Genomic DNA, 18,577 nt, shown 5'->3' with positions numbered 1-18,577 from the left:
CTCTTCATATACCTTAGCATAGCTTCTAGGAGGATCTGCTCTGTGACCTTCTGCAGCACTGAGGTGAAGCTAATATGACTGCAGTTCCCTGGGTCATCCTTTGTACTCTTCTTAAAAATGGGTGCTATATTGCCTTTTCTCCAGTCACCGAGGACTTCACCTGATCACCATGACGCAATTTAGTTAAGTGGGAAGGACTCCTTTTACCTTTTAGTGAAAGTGGCAATGAAACAAGTGCATCTAATAACAGCCTGCCCTATCTCATGAGTATATCCAATGAACTCTCAGCAATCGGAATACTCTTCATAACAAGTAACTAGTATGGGTGATGCTTTTACTGCATGCTCTTAATCCCCTGCACCCTTCCATGATAAGGTTGGTTTATTAAGATTTTCTCTGCAGAAAGCTTAACAGTGTACCAGAACATTCTCGCCTCTCCCCAGATAAAAGCTTACAATTTGTTCTGATTTAGCCAAACAATTATTCTGTACTGATACAGTAATTACAGAGTAAATGTGTATTACAAAGGCAGCAAGGTATTTTATCATTCCCAAATTCAAGGTTCTCATAGCTCACATAACCACTAGAGACAGAGTAAGAACAAAGTAACACATAACTTATCATTTCCTTCCATTTCTCACAATAATAATAGCTATCTGTAAATGTCTCAGTCTAGGACTCAACAGAGATTTAAAAATGAACTAAAACCCACCACAGTGGTTAAGTCCAGCTCTCCCATAATCATTTTTAACCACGCATAACACTAGCTACTTCACCAAAGATAAAAAGTTTTAAAACGAGGAATTGTTTCCCCTTTACATTACATACCTCTTCAGAAGCAGAGGATGTGTATTCAGCTTGTGCTGGTCTTGGAACTGAAAGCCCTGCTCCTGGTAAAGACACGTTAGACAGACGCCTTTTTCTCACTCCACTACAGTTATTTGGAATCTTGAAGGCACACCGCTTATGGTAGTTTAATCCACAACCTGAAATAAATGATTTTTCAGACAAAAAATTGAAGAAAAAAAAAAAAAGAAGAAGAAAAAAAATTGAAGTAACAAAAATAGTATCTGTATTTTGATAAAGCAGTTGAAAAATTGGATCCAAACGAATGGTAAAGAAACAAACTGTTCTGTTAAACACTCTTAAGTTAGTGTTCTTAATGTGATTCACAGAAGAGGCTTTTTTTTGCACTGCTGGCTTTATTTATTGATTTCCAGTAAGTGCAGCTCTAGAAACAAGGTATAAGACTCTGAAGCAGCTGATCTCCCTTCTCTCTTCTCCTCCCACCAGGAGGCTTTCATCACTCTTTTGCTCTGGAGAACGGGAGCCAAGGAGCAGGGTTGGTACCTGTCAGCAGGCTGCAGAACGTTCTGCAGCCAGCTGGATGAAGGCCATAAGCAATGGGATTTCCCTTCAGGAGTCTCTCCAAAGAATGTGCTCCTTGTGCAAGGAACAAGTCTGTCAGCTAGATATTTATTCAAAGTGAGAAACAAGTACAATTCTTCAATTGTTTGCCCAAGGTCACACACAATTTGCATTAAAGTCAGGATCAGAATTCGGGTTTCCAGATGCAGACTTCCAACACTACAAAACATTACGTGCTTCCATTTTGAAGAAGATGCATTTTCCTCTTTCATACAAATATGGATACAAATATCCACAACAAAAATACAGCAAAAAAAAAAAATCACAGACTTACCTTCACATTTCAGTCCTTGTCGTACCAAACCCCAAAGCATCTCTCCACAGTAGTCACAAAAAGTAGGAGCCTTGTAGGAATGCACATAAAGCGCGTGAGGACGAATCTGGAAATCCTCAACTGTAGCCAAAGCTTTTAAAAAATTGCAGAAAGTTATGGTTCTTGTCAGAAGATCAACAATATATTATTTCCACATACTCTTGTTATAAAATGCCAGACTCAAAGAACACTAATGAGCTGTTTACATATGAGTATTATGCTGTATAACATTTAAATACACATTTTGTGCGGAATACTCTATTTTCAGAAAGCTTGTTTATTAAGGAAAAAATCCATCAGACTGTAGGCTGACAGCCACAACTAATCAACAGTCTGAGTTTGGAATAAAACATGCAATTTTCAGAGTTTGTTGGTTTGTTCTTTTTTTTTTTCCATTTCATGTTTAAAGGCAAACCTCCCTCATTAAGTCAAGAAGGAATAAAAAAAAAAATACAAGCTTTATTAAAATCAGCTTAGAGGTAAATAACTGATAAAAAGTTAATTTTCAACCTGTTTAGCAATTCACAAAATTTTCAACCCAAGGACAGGTTAGACTTTTATCTTCTTCAGGACTTTCTCAGTAAAAGTTATTAGATTGAACTTGTCCAAACAGAACTATGGATAGAGTTTCCATGGAACACTGGAAACTTCACTAGACCTCTTCTGTTTCTTAAACAAGCACTAATACATTTAAAATGAGTTTTTGTCCTCTTTTCTTTCTCTGAAATGAGAAAAACTGAATTTATGGCAACATTATATTCCTCTAATGGCTATTAGCCTTTGATTACAATATATAATAACACTTCACATTCAGATTTCCATGTCTCAGTTTAAAAAATACTATTGAAAGAGATTTATTTGTCTTCAAAATGCCTCAGATCCTCGTGGTCTGTCTCTATTTATAAGGAAACTGTCAGAGATTGTCAAGAAGATACACACAAAAGTTTCCCCCAGTGTGCCATTAACCAGAAGCAATGAAAAGCTCAAACCAAGATGATCAATTACTGAACATCCTAAACTTGCCTAGAACAGTGGGTCCTGAATTGCAGCCAAGAAACTCAGCCTTATGACTCTGAAAATCATACTTTATTGACCCAAGTAATAAACCCCAATACAGTCAAGACTTCTGTCTTTCTAGAATGCAGCCTCAGCCTGGCACTGACTCCTCAAAGCCTTGAAGAACTGCTCAATATTGGTTCAGCTTCTATTTGCAATTTAGCTAGCAAGTGGTCTACAGCTGATTTTTAGTTGACTTCAATGGAGTTTTTCTGAAGCACGTACAATCCAGGTTAGTTAGGGTACTACATGTCAATACCACTGCTGCTACAGACTTCATTATTTCAAAGAAACTGTTTTCAAACACTGCAGTAACTCTTAAGACTGTGTTCTCACAGGTATGAATTAGCAACTGCATTAATAGGAAGCTTTTAAAAGCAATACAAACCGTCAATGCAAAACCTACAGGCTGAAAAAATTGTCAGATCTAAGCAAAAGAAAACCAACACCATTGAAAAAGCAAATCCTGAATACTACCTGCATTTCACCTTCAACAATTAATAAACTCAAAGAAGATTAAAACACAACAATGAAACAACAACAAAACTTAGCACTGATGCATCAGTACCACTCAGTTTTCTTGGAAATCTCCACCCCAAAACACTGACCCAGTGTGAGACTACTTAATCAAAAGAGCTCAAGGCAAGCATGATATTAATAATCCATAAGGGCTCGTTTTCTTTTAAGCAACTGAATAAAGTACTGTTCCACTGTTAGAACAATACCTACCAGAGAGAACGACCTCAACAAGATCACCCTCATGTATCTCTTCTGCTGATGTAATCCGTTGCAAAATATTATCTGAGTTCAGGTCATGCCGGAAGAGGAGAATTTTGTCATACATGCCAAAGAAACCACACTCTGGGAACTGTAACAAAAAGTAAACTCAAATTAACACATGATTTTTGCTAATCCTATCCACAAACTGAACTTCTTTTTCTTTTAATAATAGCTACAGAACTTCTGTGTTTTAAGTGTCCTAAAGGTGGGGGGGGAAGCCTGATCTGCTTGACTTATTTTTGAGGAAATGGAGCATTTGGGGTTTTTCTTTGGGTTTTTAATCTCTGACATGAGTAATTAGTCTGGCCAACCTGAAAACCAACACAGATCTTTAACTCAGCTTATCACCTCCTACAGGCCTCACTTCACAGATATTCTGAGCAGCCAGGCAGTCTGCTCCAGACACCTCAGGAGCACCTGCCACATTTCCTTAGAGAAGCAAGCAAAAAAGGCTCCATGCTGGCATTCCACAACAGATTAGATTTGCAGGCATATTAACTAAATTCATCCCAGTGACAGAGAGTAATACTCCAAATTCATATAGAAAACAGATATGGATGGTTCCACCCTGGAGGTGTTCAGAGCCAGCCCGAATGAGGCTTTGAGCAACCTGGTCTAGTGGGAGATGTCCTTCCCTATAGCAGAAGGGTTGAAACTAGATGATCTTAAAAGCCTCTTCCAACCCCAACCATTCTATGACTCTTTGTAGTACATGGCATGCTATATTTTCATGACATTTCACTGAAAATAGTTTTCTTATCCTGTATTTGCTTCACTCTCTATCGGTGAATGTTATTAACTTATTAAAATAAACAGTTTAAAAATTAACAGACAGTTCACAGAGAAAAGGGGCAGGAGTAGACCCTGGAGAGCAATGAGTATCAATCAATCAGCTTCTTTGGCCCTTTTACTTAATACAGAACTCAATCAAATTCAAGGTGTGAATAAACACACAGGAGTGCTTGACAGATGACAGGAAGTGTGGGGAAAAGCACAGAATAGCATACGACAAACTTTCAATTGATTAGGTAGCAAACAGACTACAGTTTGGTAGTATAGGCCTTGCATAGTCACTAGCAGAGTCTAAACTGCATGAAAGCTGTGGTGTATCAATTATCCTCAGCTAAAGTAGCCAAAGACTTGTTTCTACCAAATCAAACACATAATGAAGGTATCCGTCCTGGCCATTGTTTTCACACTCCCTTCCCACTCAGAGAGAAAATAATTTCCTCTTTCCGGCAGCAGTTTCATCCAAAATATTAAAGTGGCCCTCTCTGTTTTGGTGTGCACGTCCTGTACGTTTACAAACTTTCACAATAGGCTTCTGTGGGACGCAGAGGCCTTGAGGGGCTATTTTACATCCCTCACAAGAAGGTAAAAGGGTTGCTCATTGTCCAACTGCTGCCTGGACACCAATGGCCCCTTATGCCAAATCACAACAGATTTTCCTCCAGTCCCCCATATTTGTAAATCTGGCCCTTCTGTAAAGCTACAAAGCCTTCCGTGTTCAATTACTAAGGAAGTACATTATATTTACAGGATTTGAATATATGCTCTGAGGTATCACTCCTTGATCTCATACATACTGTTCAGCCATGAATCACATTTAATGTTAGCATCAATAACACGAAGTTAACGCATCCATGCTGCATTCAATTTTATTCCTCAAGACAACTTCTAATTGTAGTATATCAACTGCATCACCTTGCTGACTAACAACTCCAACAAAAGGGAGAGAAAGTTAGCACAGACAGAAGCTATCAGCCTGCAGATAAATGTGATACTTCTTACTGACACTGGTAGTTAACTTCAGCTGTCAGGACAGACAACTGATGATTTAGAGGTGGTCTGCACTATTGCCTCTTTGTTCTCAGTTCACAAACTCCCCTACTAACCACAAGTGTTATGGACATAATATATGGACATAACATCACAAATCTGTGATATCTCACAGATTTAAGACCCTTTCTTTTGATACAGATACATCTATTTTTTTAATTCCTCAAGCCCATAAATCTATCATGCAGCTGCCAGAGCATCCCTACACGCTGGATGCAGGGTATCCCACCCCAGTAACTAGAGACCACAATCACATACAAAAAAGCATTTCTTGTATAATCTACAGATGGATAGTCAAATCATCTTTGTGACAGCAAGTGCAATCATTAAAAACACAATTTACTGTTACATTCCTTCAAAAGTAGCAACAACATGAATGCCAAATTTTGTAAACAACAGTGTAGCACCTGTAACTAAGGTCTGGGTTTCATGTAAATTGCACACTTACACTCAGTTTATTTTTATGGAATAAAAGTACCGTTAAGAGAAAAAGCAAAATCATCCACTACTAGAACAGTTGGCAACAACATTCTCAAACAGCTCTACATTAATTAAATTGACATTTTGAGCTGTTTGTTAGGAGTGCTTACGATACTGCGGTTACATGTTTTACTGCCCTCATCTCTCAAAAAAGAGTACACCTACACATAGATGAAATGACTTGCCTGTTTTCACAACCATAATATTGAACCCATAAAAGATAATACCTCTATTTACAAACACCATCCTGATAAACAGCAGAATTACAATCCTGGGCCGAACAAGACTAGCAGAATTCTGTGGTAACAAGTATTGCAAGTTGTCTGCATACAGCTGCTGCAGATGCATGAGACAGACTTCATTCAGAACATACTTCTATATGTTTTGTACAGCCAAATTGTTGGAATACCTATGTATCCATATTGCCAGCAAGTAGAAAGACCAGAGTGAGTGAAACCAAGCACCAACAACCAGAGTGGGGCTGCCGTCTCAGCAGCTTATGTATTCAGGTGCCAGCAACTGGGAAAACTGGGATCCAGCAGCCACTGCTGGGCAGTGCACCTGAGCCCAGCATGTTTATACGCACATGATGCCATTACCAGAGCTTCATCCTGAACTGCCAAAGGGAGAAAGATGAGGCTGTTAGTACTGCTTGTGCACCCACAAGTGCTCAGTGCGGGACCACAGCTGTGTGTGCAGCACCCCTGTGCCTGTACCCACTGGGAGCACACGGCCTCCTGTTGCCTGGGCCTGCAGCTGTCTGCAGACTGCAGGATTCAGTCCTCCCTAACCACACCTTTCACATCTGATAAACAAGTCCTGCCCTTCCCTTGCATTCCCCTGTTAGACAAGAACAGACCCTACTGCACAGAGTCCCTGAGCATTCCCTTCCACGTGCCTGAGCTCAGACCACACTTACCAGACCGCACACAGGCCTGGGTGCCCCGGGCTGCCTGCCCTCTGCACAACTGGCCCCGAGCAGCACAGGTGGCCCACCATAGCCCACACCTAACATGCTTGGCTTAGCTTTGGTGCTCCTGGCAGGCCTGCAGTGCCCTGCTCTGCTCTTCAGCAGCAGGAATACAACATTCCCTGCTGGCACTTCAGGCAGGATGCATGTGGACTGCTGGCCAAGAACAACCTCATCAATTAACACGGGGATTTTTCTGTTGAGGTGTTTCTTCCCCCCTCAAGTAGTATCTCTTAACAGAATGTTTACACAACCTTAAACTATACTCAAGTTGCACACTACCGAATTTTTCTCTTTTGTAGCACAGCACAGCTTTTATAGCTGTCCTTACTCTCAATTACATGAAGTTGTTAAGGAGGAACACCATCGAGCTCCTTTGATGCGTTAAGAGCTCATAATGTAAACTTGAAGACAAAACTCAAAGCAGAGTTTTTTTGAAGCCTGTTTTTTTTTACAGGATTATGTAGCTATTACTTTCTTGCCTAAAACCCCAAACCATCTGCACAGTCACTCAGAAAACAAACTGCTAATCCCAATATCACTGTTTCCTAAAAGCAAAAGGGAGACTGTTCCCAGTGCTAGCAGTTCCAAAAGAGCATCTAACTACAGGAAATCACTTGCGGGAAGTCTACGTATGCGATGGACTGTGCCAAGTTCATCTCTGGTACACGAATATTAACATACATGAAGAATATACGTGGTCCTTTGCACTGGGGCAGTACTAGCACAGTTATCACTACTGCATTATTAGGGTTATGCTGGGAAAAACGATTGGCATCACCCGAATGCTTAAAGTAAGTATTACAACATGTCTAGTTTTAATTGATAGCGCATTACACCGTTCCTTTTCCCCAGACAAATGCAACATACAACTGGGTTTCTTTCTATCTTGGCAGTAACTGAAAAATCCTTCTAGTTCAAGTTCCAGGACTTACTTTACGAAGTTCTGGACCAGTTGCCAAAAATTCACACTGGGGAAAAGCGTAGGCGGATATTGTTTCAAGATCCAGTATCTCATGACCCATCATAACTCAAAACAAATGCTTCAAATCACTGGAAGTTAATCCCCAAGTCTAATGGTGCAAAATACCCTTACCTTGGAAAGTCTCTTCGTTCACTGAAATCACTCTCATCCATTCTCCTGCATGCTTATGCAGCTATCCACTCCCACTCTTTAAAATCGTGTGCCAAATCACATTATCACACAGAGAACTAGGCTTCAAGCATGGTGCATGAGATACTTCCCTCTCCGGATACCTCAGTACAGACACACTTGGACTACTGCTTGGCTAGGTTTTCCAGCACAGAAACCTATTAACACACTGCAGATGCTCCACTGCCCGGCACGTATTTCATCTCTTTGCCACCTAACCCCCCCTAGCCCCCTCCCCCATTTTATTGGAGGCCTGCTTGCCTCTTGTGCCCCAGCTCTCTAACTCTGCTGCCTTATTTAGCTCCTACAAGGAAAGCAGATGGCAAGTCAAGAAGGCAGACCTACAGGGAAAAACATTCAAATACAGCTCATGAGTACAAAGCATGGTTTGGATTCATTTCAGAGCCACTCAAAAATAAGCACTGTGAACCATTACAATAATAACTTGGAGGTGCAACAAAAAAAAAAAAGTGGTTGCAGTATTACTACCTTCTTAGTACACCAAATTACTAAAAATGGATCTCTATAACTCTGAGAGTAATGTCAATCAATGGTAATATGATCTTTGCAATGGGATTCTTTTACTTCTCAGTATTTTATTAGTAAAACATCTGTTAACAGTTTAGAAATCATTTTAAGCTTCAAGTCAACACCTCTGCCACAAACGGGTTAGATAGTTCCCCACTATTACGACAGTGTCCAAACCTTCAGAAGACATCTCATAGTCATTCCACATGTTTTGGTCTTCTCACAACATTTTTTACCCTCTTCGGCAGCCATTAAAAAGAACTATCTATCTAAACCACTGCAGTTCAGTTCCATTAAAACTGAAGTTCTTTGGTATACAAATAATACAAGCATACAGTTAATTGTCACTTGGTTAGAAAAGACAACAGCATTATTTGTATGTTTTACATGTCAGGCTCTTTTTTCCCTGATTTTCAAAGCAAAATGTTTGGACACATCTTAGCTTTTATCTCCTTCCCCCAAGTGTAGTTCATCTTCAAAGAAAACTGGCTTGTTTTCCAAAGAATCCACAGACTTCAGTCATAACTCAGTTATCAAAAATGAAATCTCACTTAGACTAATTAAAATGAGAGCCAGAACAATCAAGAAAGCACATGCATACTAACAATCACATGCAACTCAGTTTAAATTTTCAACCAAGGAATACCAGAACCAAGACACTTATAAATGCAGTTGAAGTATGAAGCCACACAAGCAGTAGAAAGACCCACAAACATGCAGAATATAACTCCTTTTGAATGCAACTATACTTGCTGTGACTGTGTTCTCCACACCTTACACAATTCAGAGCACTGAATAAATAAATGAGTACATGTTAAACACTGTAAGTAGCTATTAACAATTCAAAGCTTGAATTTAGACAAGGGAAAATGACATATTGTAACACTAAATAAAGAGGAAATTAACAGTAATAAGAAAGCGTTGATAAGAAGAAATTTAATGTAAACAATGTCACCTTAAGACTGTACAGAGAAAAAAAGATGACCAAAAAAAAAAAAAACCAAACTTGAAAAGTGGTAAAGATTAAAGTACAAAGAAGCATAAAGAAAGATGGAAATCTAGGTAGCCATAAGAATACAAAAGCAAATTTGATGCTGTGAAAGAGAAAATTACTTCAGTAGTTGAAAGAGTGATCAAGGTGGGATGACCAAAAATGAGGATAACAAAAATGCTATTCCCAGCAATTCAAAGACACCAAATATAGAAGTAACAGGAATTGAGATAAAAGCAACAGATGCAAAATATGCATTTCAAACTTTTATATTAGCAAAGGAGAGAATCTTGAGGCCACTACAAAGATAAAAGTGAAAAAAACAACATACAGAAGAGATTGTTTGATGATAGCAAAATTGCAAACATTATTAGTGGAGATGATTTAAGAACAATCTGAAACAGAGAGACCATAGAAGAAAAAATTACTTTTGGAGGTGAACTCAGAAAGATAAGATCCAACACAGACACAAAAAATACGAGGCGGAATCAATTTCAGTATGAAAAAGATAAAAGACAAGAAACAAGAGTAGCTAGCATGAATGGAAAACTAGAAATATAAAGGCAGAGAAAGATAAGCAAAAGAGTGACAAAGTAAATTTGGGTTGGCTTTGGTTTTATTTTTAACTTTTGAGTTAGGAAGTATAGCCACAAGACGTTATGAAAATACAGAGGGAGGTTTATTAATCAGTAGGACAGAAGAAGTGCCCCCCTTTGACTGTAAGAGGGTGCAGTGAAGTGGAAAAAAAAAAAAAAAAACCTAGGTTGGAAGATTAGAAACAGATTGTAGAGGTTGGCAGCGTATCAGCACTCAAGTCAAAGGGACGGCAACGGTTAGAAAGAGCGATGACAATTTTGTGCAAACACCCTAAGATAGGTGAACAAGTGGCTGACTTCAGAGCAAAACGTAGCAAGGCCATTGGAAGAAAGGTATGTAAAAGAGGATGCTGCATATGACTGAAAATGAAAAGTGTGAAATATAGGTTAATCGACAAAAAGGGTAGATAAGGGAAGTTTCAAAGTCACATAAGTAAAGACATGCTTAAGAAAAACTTGCCTTGCAAATACTCAAGCTATTAAAGTAATAACAGAACAATAAAATGTTTTTCATTTACAGCTTTTACTTTAACTAGGAGAAATAAGTAAACTGAAATAAAGCTCTTATAACACCATATGCTGCCTTACATAATTCTCAGCTTGCAGACAGCGGTGCATCACCACATGTAAGCTTCTAGTTTTAGACTAGCAAGCAGCATGCTCTGCTTCTTCATATCCGGAACAAACAGTGTTTAAACGCAAGATTGAGAGCTTGTCTCTGTAACACTTTATCACAGTGCAAGGACACATTCTGCCCATCTACAACTTCTCCTACAGACAGCTCTCTGCTTTTAAACACACTTTCTATTCCCATCTGTTCCTGCTTTGGTTCTTCTTCAGACTCTCCCTGACAACTGTACGTCTGGTACTTCAATATACAGCAATCTACATAAGGAATGAGCAGAAAAGATGGATTAAGACTACGATCAATAATCTTCTGAAGCATCCCTATTGTGTCTCAAGCCAGGCTTTGCTGAGGACTTGTTTTAAGCATTCCAATACACAAAATCATTAACTTAGCAATCCTCAAATTCAACTTGAAAAAGCAGTTTTGCTCCTCTCCTGATGTTGGCCATATTTAACAGAGCTGTGAGACACATCAAATCTTTGCATTGCTCATCACTCTCTCCTGCAAATACATGCCTGCTGCTTCTTTAGTTTCAGTTCTGCTGATGCTACTTTTAAGCACCCTTCTGCAAACACTGAACAAGCTGCACAGAACAGCAGCATCTGAAACAGGAAGCACAACTGATCATCACCAACACATTAAGACTGGTAAGACAAAAAACACTGTGAAATGCATTAGGTAAACACAGTGCTTAGTTCCTAACCAAACTGCTCCCTCAAATAAGTTTTGTTCAAGATAGGCAGAGAAATACGAGTCTGAGATATGATTTAAATGAGTAAGGAAACTTCTGTTTAATCCTAGTAGAGTAAAATACCATTCAAATAAGAAGACAAGCTATGAACAATTCCAAATATAAAAGATCTCCGTCCTTTTTCATTAAAAAAACTGCAGCAGTAAATTGCAGGCTAACTGCAGAATTATCACAAGAACAAACTACAATATCCTAAAAGTGATAACCAGGAATTGGTCAAGAAAAGACAGTATGAGCAAGCTGCAGAATGCCAGAGCAAAGGGAAGCTTTAACACCACAGAATTTCAAAGGCATGCCCAATAGCTTCATGTCTGCAACTGGAAGAAAACAGACAGCCATATGCACAGCAGAAGAACACTGTTTACAGCTTTTTACACAAATCAGGGATTTATATATTAGCACTAACACATTCAATATGCTTGCAACAGCCACCAGATCTATGAATAAAATGCAGGCAGGACATATTACTGTCAGACAGAGGGTGGAGGGAGGATATTGCCACTTGTGCACTGGGTGCAGAACAACTCACGAAAGATGAATCTACCGTACATTTCCTGATGAGTTTGCTGTTTGCAAGCAGGCACTCATTGAGTACTGGTAGCATCAGCTGCAGAGCATGCACTGAAACAAAGCCAGATGGGAAAAGGCAAACTCTGATCCCAAAATCTTTACCAGTTTTGCAGTAGATTAGGCTCAGCATGTAATAAGCTCCTTAAGCCATACCAAGAAATTGAGCTAGAGAACAGAAAGGAAAAGTAAGCGTGAATATATTTGTTTTCATCTTTCTTCAAGAGAGAAGACAGGATACATGCACACACAAGAAGGAGTTACACAGGAAGAAAAAGACCCTAAAATGGCTGCAAAAATCGCACCTAACGCATGTAGCACAGGGGGAAAAAAAAATACAGAAGAAAAAAAAAAATTGACCCACATAACTTGTCTGTTTAGAAAGGCACTAACGTGATGAAGCACATTGTGGTAAGCCATAAAATTATTATGAAATCAACTTGCCTGCCAACTAATTTGTAAACATTTGGAAGATGCAATGGGTTGTGAGATGGGGAAAAAGATATGCAAGTATATGCAAACAAGAGTTCATATAATATTTGCATTCAGTTTCTCTCAAATACTAATGGAAAAACAACTACCTAGTAAGACTAATCAACAAAAGACGCCAACCATTACAGTGAAGGACAGGGAGAAAGCAATTCCCTACAAAATAACATATTCCCAACTTCCTTTAGGGATGAAAGCAATTATTTCATAATTAATTGAATGAAACGGTGTTAACTGTTTCTCAGGTTGGTTAGTAGTATCTAACCTGCCTAACATAAATAAGGATAAAGCACGGATACAAAATGAGATCAACGCTATTTCATTCTCAGAGAGACAGAATTTTGCAACAGTCTGGCCAATATTTCAAAATGGTAAGATTTCTTTTTTTTTTTTTTTTTTTGTCAACCATCTCTTAGTAGGCATTACATTAACAGGCTTCTCATAGAAGAGTAGAGCCTGTATTTGGTATAAGGAAGAATGATGCCGGGGCAGTGTGAGCTGTGGAGTGGGTTTTTTTGTTTGTTGTTGGGTTTTTTTGGGGTTGATTGTTTTTTTTTAATTACTAACTAGAAACAACAACAAAAGCTAGCATCACGCAAGTCTGCAGGCTCACAGTGTATTTCTGTAGCCACAATTGGTCCTCTGATTACAGTTGGCTGTACTGTACCAAGAATGCCTCATAACAGCAGGAGGAAGGACAAACATTAGTAAAAACTTGATGACAAAGTTAGTGGAACTCTGATGACAGTCACTGAAAGCAAAAAACACATTCACCATACTGTGAAAACTAATCCTTGAAAGCAGCTTACTACTACATTTCTTTTATTGGATTTCACAAGCAAGAATGCAACAGAAAGGTATATTCCGTTTAAATTGAAAGCTTCTATCCTGGGAGTCAGCTAAATCTCTTTGTGTGCAACTGCAAACATCTACCAGGGATCTTTGTATCAGACTCGCCGTGCATTTCACACTGATATTCCTAGCAGCTTGTTAGAAAACAACCACTGCCATCAGCAGAATGCGGTGCCGTTATACCATACCTTCTGGTAAACTATAGAGCACACGAGGTCTTTAACAGCAGAGAGGGACAGGTCCTGAGCTTCAATGGTGACAGTCTCCCGCGTGAGACCAATCTGCAGAAGGAATGAGACCCCATGCATAGAGCCCCGGGAGTTGGTGAGGCTCTGCGTGCTGAAACTGCCATTGGAGAGACGGCTGGAGAGTCCCGACAGGGGACTCGAAGACAAACTTGGGGTTTGTGGTGCAGCAGCATGACACGTGGGCGGGGAAAACTTCTGTAAGGATGGGGGAGAAGAGTCGTTTGCTGACATCTGACTTGATTTAAACTGTCGAGATCTCCCTAGTAGGCAAATTCTAAGAAAAATGTGGTCAGTTCTTGGTTTGAAATTAAACAAGGATAATCTAACTTTCCCTTTCTTCGTTCAGCAAAATGCCCCTGACCAGTAAAACTTGTTCATCTTCCCTTTCATTATGTGCAAGCCAGAAGCTGGAAGTTGCTTCAATTTAAAGGTTCTCTTTCCACAGATCAGCCACGATCAGCTGATCAGAAGCAGACTGCTTTCCCTTAGCACCGGGTCCAGACAACGGGGGCTTACATAAAGGCCCCAGAGAAATACATCAGCTCTGTTGTTTTATACTTGTCCTTCATTTTTGTGTTAAAAAAAAAAAAAAGGAAAAAAAAAAGAAAAAAAAAAGCTGGAAACGCAGATGGAAATAAACGTTGGTCATTCATTAACAGCGTCCTCTCTCATCTAGCCCAACAGCCTGTATGCTAAATGCAAATCCATCTTCATGCAGATAGTCTTTCAGAATGCAAAAAAAAAAAAAGAGAGAGAGAGAAAGGTGTCCTTAGGCAACAACAGAAGTCCACGTGTCTGATAAATCTCCTTCTTCAGAAGATGTCTGAATTCACAGGACGTGGTCAACTCGGAGATCAGCAAAGGTATCCAACTTCATCTTTATAAAATATTTTAGCTCATGAAATGCAGGAGCAGAATTTCTGAAGACACAAACACATTAAATGTAATCTCTAAATTTACCCAGATAACCTCCAGCATTTTGAAACGTTGTACTCTGCCTGTAGGGAAAAAGATAGAGTTATTTCACATGAAATGCAGGAAGTCGTTTTGCCATTAACTCAACTCTGCTTTCGAGCAGAAGAATCACCAGTTCCATCTGCTCAAATACAGCATAAATTAGTAACATTTTCTACTTAAAACTTGAAATCAAGTCTCTTTATACTGTGTGATGCACAAAACAAACCAGACTTCATGCTGCCCAATACATTACCACATCTTTTAATTAACAGCAATTTAGAACCATAGGATGGTTAGGGTTGGAAGGGACCTTTAAAATCACTTAGTTCCAGCCCCCCTGCTATAGGCAGGGACACCTCCCTCTAGGTTGTTCAGTGCCCCATCCAGCCTGCTCTTGAACGCTTCCAGGGACAGGGCATCCACAACCTCTCTGGGCAACCTGTTCCAGTGTCTCATCACTCTCACAGTAAAGAATTTATTTCTAATATCTAGTCTAAATCTACCCTCTTTCAGCTTAAAGCCATTTTCCCTTGTCCTATCACTACACACACTTACAAAAAGTCCCTCTCCAGCTTTCCTGTAGGCTCCTTCAGGTACTGAAATTTAGCAGAGCAGGAAAGAACTCAATAAAAAAAGAAGGGGGGGGGAGTAAACCACAGCTCTGCTCTGTAGGCATATGCAGAGCTGCTCGTAGGTAGGGAAGCAAATTTGTTAAATGCACAGAAACATCCAAAAAACATAATGCCAAGGCTCAGAAAACCTGTATGTAGAACGTACTCAGGATACATTTTAATACTTCTATTCAAAACAACTAGAAAACAGGAGCAGGAGCACAAACTCTAACTACAGGAGAATTTGCATAGCATGCAAGAGAACATTAGTTCATTTGAAAAATAACAGTTAATGCTTACATGTCTGATTACAATGGAATTCTGCCACAACCTTTAAAACCAATCACTTCATGACTGAATCCTGGATTTCTGTGATTTTTCATGACCAGACACCAACTACTTGTTACAAGATGCTGTACCATCTGATTCAGCACTTCAAGCACTGGCAAGTCAAATGTTAAAACATGTGCATGCAACCATATCTGGACCCAAGCAGATCTCAATTGAGTCACATTTGCACATTTGGCAGTGCATTGATTTTTAGCTATAGGATCAACTGTTTAAACACCATCATATTTACTCTTTAGTATGAGGTCATGTCAGACATTTCTAACTACTTTCTGTTCTCACTTATTTTTGCAGAGTTGAGTCAAAACAAGTTAATTAACCAGGACTTGATTCTAGCCAAATGTGACCGAGATGCTTGAAAATAAACAGCCTCAGATTGCCCATGCAATGTCTTCAAGGGAAAAAAATTATCTGTATACGGTCCAAATACACAGATATTATGTAGCACTCAGTTTTTAAAGAAGCATAGAACCATGTGGGACTCAAAAATTAGTAAGCTTAGATATTTTTCATTCCCTGAAGAAGAAAAAATGATTAACAAAAATAAATAAATCAGAGACATTTTTACAAGAATTAAATGAAATTTTTGAATAGGAGTGCCAGTTTATCACATGCAGTATAAACTTTCACAGAAAGAAAATCAACTTTTTACACAGAACGATAGTGATAGGATGAGAAGGAATGGTTTTAAACTAGACGAGGGGAGATTTAATAATTAGATGTCAGAAGGAAAATATTTACTCAGAGATTGGTGAGGTACTGGCACTGCTGCTCAGAGAAGCTGTGGGTACCCCATCCCTGGAGGTGTTGAAGGCTGGGTTGGATGGGGCCTTGGGCAGCTGAGCTGGTGGGGGACAGCCCTGCCCATGGCTCAGGGGTGGGGCTGGGTGGGCCGGGAGGCTCCTTCCTACTCAAAACTATTCTGTGGTTCTATTCTCACTAGAGCTATGGCTGATAACTGATAAAGGACTTCATTCAACAGATGATATACTGCTCCTATTCACCAACATAACAGCTCAACAACTCACTGCTACTGTGTTCTAATAGATGCATAAAGAAGCAGGGCTACATGAACTGGAAGGAAACGGCAATCAAAATTCCTAATGGGGCTACAGAAGAGAGAATAAACTGTTACCTTTTGGATTTCCAGCACAGGCATCTACAAAGTAGGACCTACAAACACCCAGGAGCTGCTGGACTGTTGGCAAAGACACCTGGAAGGGCCACTTGTGCCCTAAGGAGCATGCTAATTAGGGTACCCACAAAGGACATAAACAGGAAGAGAATAAGGGCAGCAGCTGTAACACCGAGGTGCTTTTCTCAACAAAGCAGCTTCACAAGCCTTCAGTTTTGCTTGAAGATGACTTACTTTTGCGTTCACAGACACCAAAGACAAAAAACACCAAGCCTCAGGGGTAGAACCAAAAACGAGCAATACCTAACCAACACCATAGGAAACGGGAAAGCCGTATGACGTGAGAGGGTTTGCTCTGGGAAATCAGTGCAAACACGCAGCCTAAGCTCAGCTATACCTGCCTCGCTGGAACGCTACCTATATTTACCACAAGCGCGATGCCTGTGCACGCACACAGCCCTTCCACACGGCGCACACTCGCACTAAGCCTGTCACGGAGCTCATTCCGCTACCGCACAGGACGGGATGGATCCTTCTAAGGAAGGAAACCCACGGGCGCTGCCCGCTCGGTAGAAGCGAAGCGCGGAGCCGCTCCTGGGACGCGAACCCAGAGGCATTCCGCAGCACACCGACAGGGTGCCGCGCGATCCGCCACTCGGCGATGATGCGGCCTCGGCCCCGCACACAGCGCCGTCCCGGCTGGGGCCGCCCGCAGCCCCCGGGCAGGGCCGTGCCGGCGGCGGCGCCGCTCCCGCGGCGACAGGAACTTTTCGAGTCCGCCTCCGCCCTTCCCCGGCACGGCGGCCCCGCTCCCGGCTCCTTGCCCGCCCGCTGCTCCCGGCGCCTCGCGCCCCCCGCCCTCACCTGCCGCGCCGCCGCACGCCGCCCGCCCGAGGGCCGCAGCCGCCCCGCGCGCATCTCCCCCGCCGCGCAGCCCCGCGGCTCCCCGCACGCACCAGAGCCGCCCGGGCCGGGCTGCGGCGCGGGGGCTGCCGGGAGCTGTAGTCCCGCGACCCCACTGCGGTCCGGGGCGCCGCGAGGCGGCGAACTACAGCCCCCGGCGCGCCCCCCGACGGCGGGGCGCAGCCGGCGAGACGGCGCGTGCGCGCTGCTGCCCGACGGAGTTTCCGTTACTTTCCTCGCCCGTGGCGGTGGGAGCCCGGAGTCGCTAACGGGACGGCTCGCCGCTCGCAGCCGCCGCCCGCATCTCGCCTCGCCTCACCTCCGCAGCCCTCTCGGCTCCCGCCGTGCCGGAGTACGGCCCCGCGCCGTCCGGCCTCCGTGGCGTTCTCACAGCTCCTCCCGCCGCAGCTCGAGCTGCGCCCCGCGCCTGCCTGCCTGCCTCCCTCCCGCGGTCCGCCTCCCCCGCCCTCCCCCGGCCCTCCATCCGCGCCGCTTTCGGTTCACCTTTCCGGGCGGCGGGTGGCGCGGCGCAGTGCCGCCGCGATGTCTCCGCGGCCTCGGACGCGGCCCTTCGGCTCCGCACAGGAAATGCTTGACCGAGTGTGTCACCGGATCGCGCCGGCCTCGCCGCCGCCGCGCTGACCTGGCGGCTCCGAGCGGGTGAGGCCGCTCACCGCTCTCCGTGCTCCCTGTAGGGAGCTGGTGCTTCCCCTCAGCGAGTGGCCGGGCCCGCCGCCGTGCCTCAGCCGCCCAAATCCTTCACCCAAATCCTGTATTCCTGCTCAGTGTCAGTAGTGCCGCATCGCCAGTGCGTGTATCCGGAGCAAACGCTGTGTGAGACTGGTTACAAACCAAAGCTGCGCTCCAGCCCCAAAGCTCCCTCCTAGAGACAACCCATCATCTCCCTTCTGGCTTTGGTTGCATTTCTGTGTACAGCTCTTAACGCAATATCCA

At 42.1% G+C, this 18,577-nt stretch overlaps 1 protein-coding gene across 4 annotated transcripts in view; it reads right to left on the bottom strand.

Moving 5' to 3' along the window:
* Positions 1-18,228, bottom strand: part of PRKD3 (protein kinase D3) — a 43,844-nt gene extending 25,616 nt beyond the window's left edge. The window contains exons 1-5 of one of the 4 annotated variants that reach the window (XM_052699798.1): positions 18,128-18,228; positions 13,610-14,667; positions 3,527-3,665; positions 1,703-1,834; positions 829-986 (exon numbers count right to left, since the gene is read on the bottom strand). In XM_052699798.1, coding sequence (XP_052555758.1) covers positions 829-986; positions 1,703-1,834; positions 3,527-3,665; positions 13,610-13,900 — 720 coding nt within the window. In that variant the 5' untranslated portion in view covers positions 13,901-14,667; positions 18,128-18,228. Of the gene's footprint in view, positions 1-828; positions 987-1,702; positions 1,835-3,526; positions 3,666-12,185; positions 12,249-13,609; positions 14,668-17,584; positions 17,662-17,942; positions 17,966-18,127 lie in introns of those variants that run through there. The other 3 variants (XM_052699817.1, XM_052699808.1, XM_052699825.1) reach the window with 3 other exon arrangements.
* Between the last annotated feature and the right edge of the window lie 349 nt (positions 18,229-18,577).

The sequence above is a fragment of the Tympanuchus pallidicinctus genome, unplaced genomic scaffold, assembly GCF_026119805.1.
Source record: "Tympanuchus pallidicinctus isolate F22 unplaced genomic scaffold, pur_lepc_1.0 scaffold1, whole genome shotgun sequence".
NCBI lineage: Eukaryota > Metazoa > Chordata > Aves > Galliformes > Phasianidae > Tympanuchus > Tympanuchus pallidicinctus.
The sequence above is the reverse complement of the archived record's forward strand: the minus strand, read 5'-3'. Positions and strand labels throughout refer to the sequence as shown.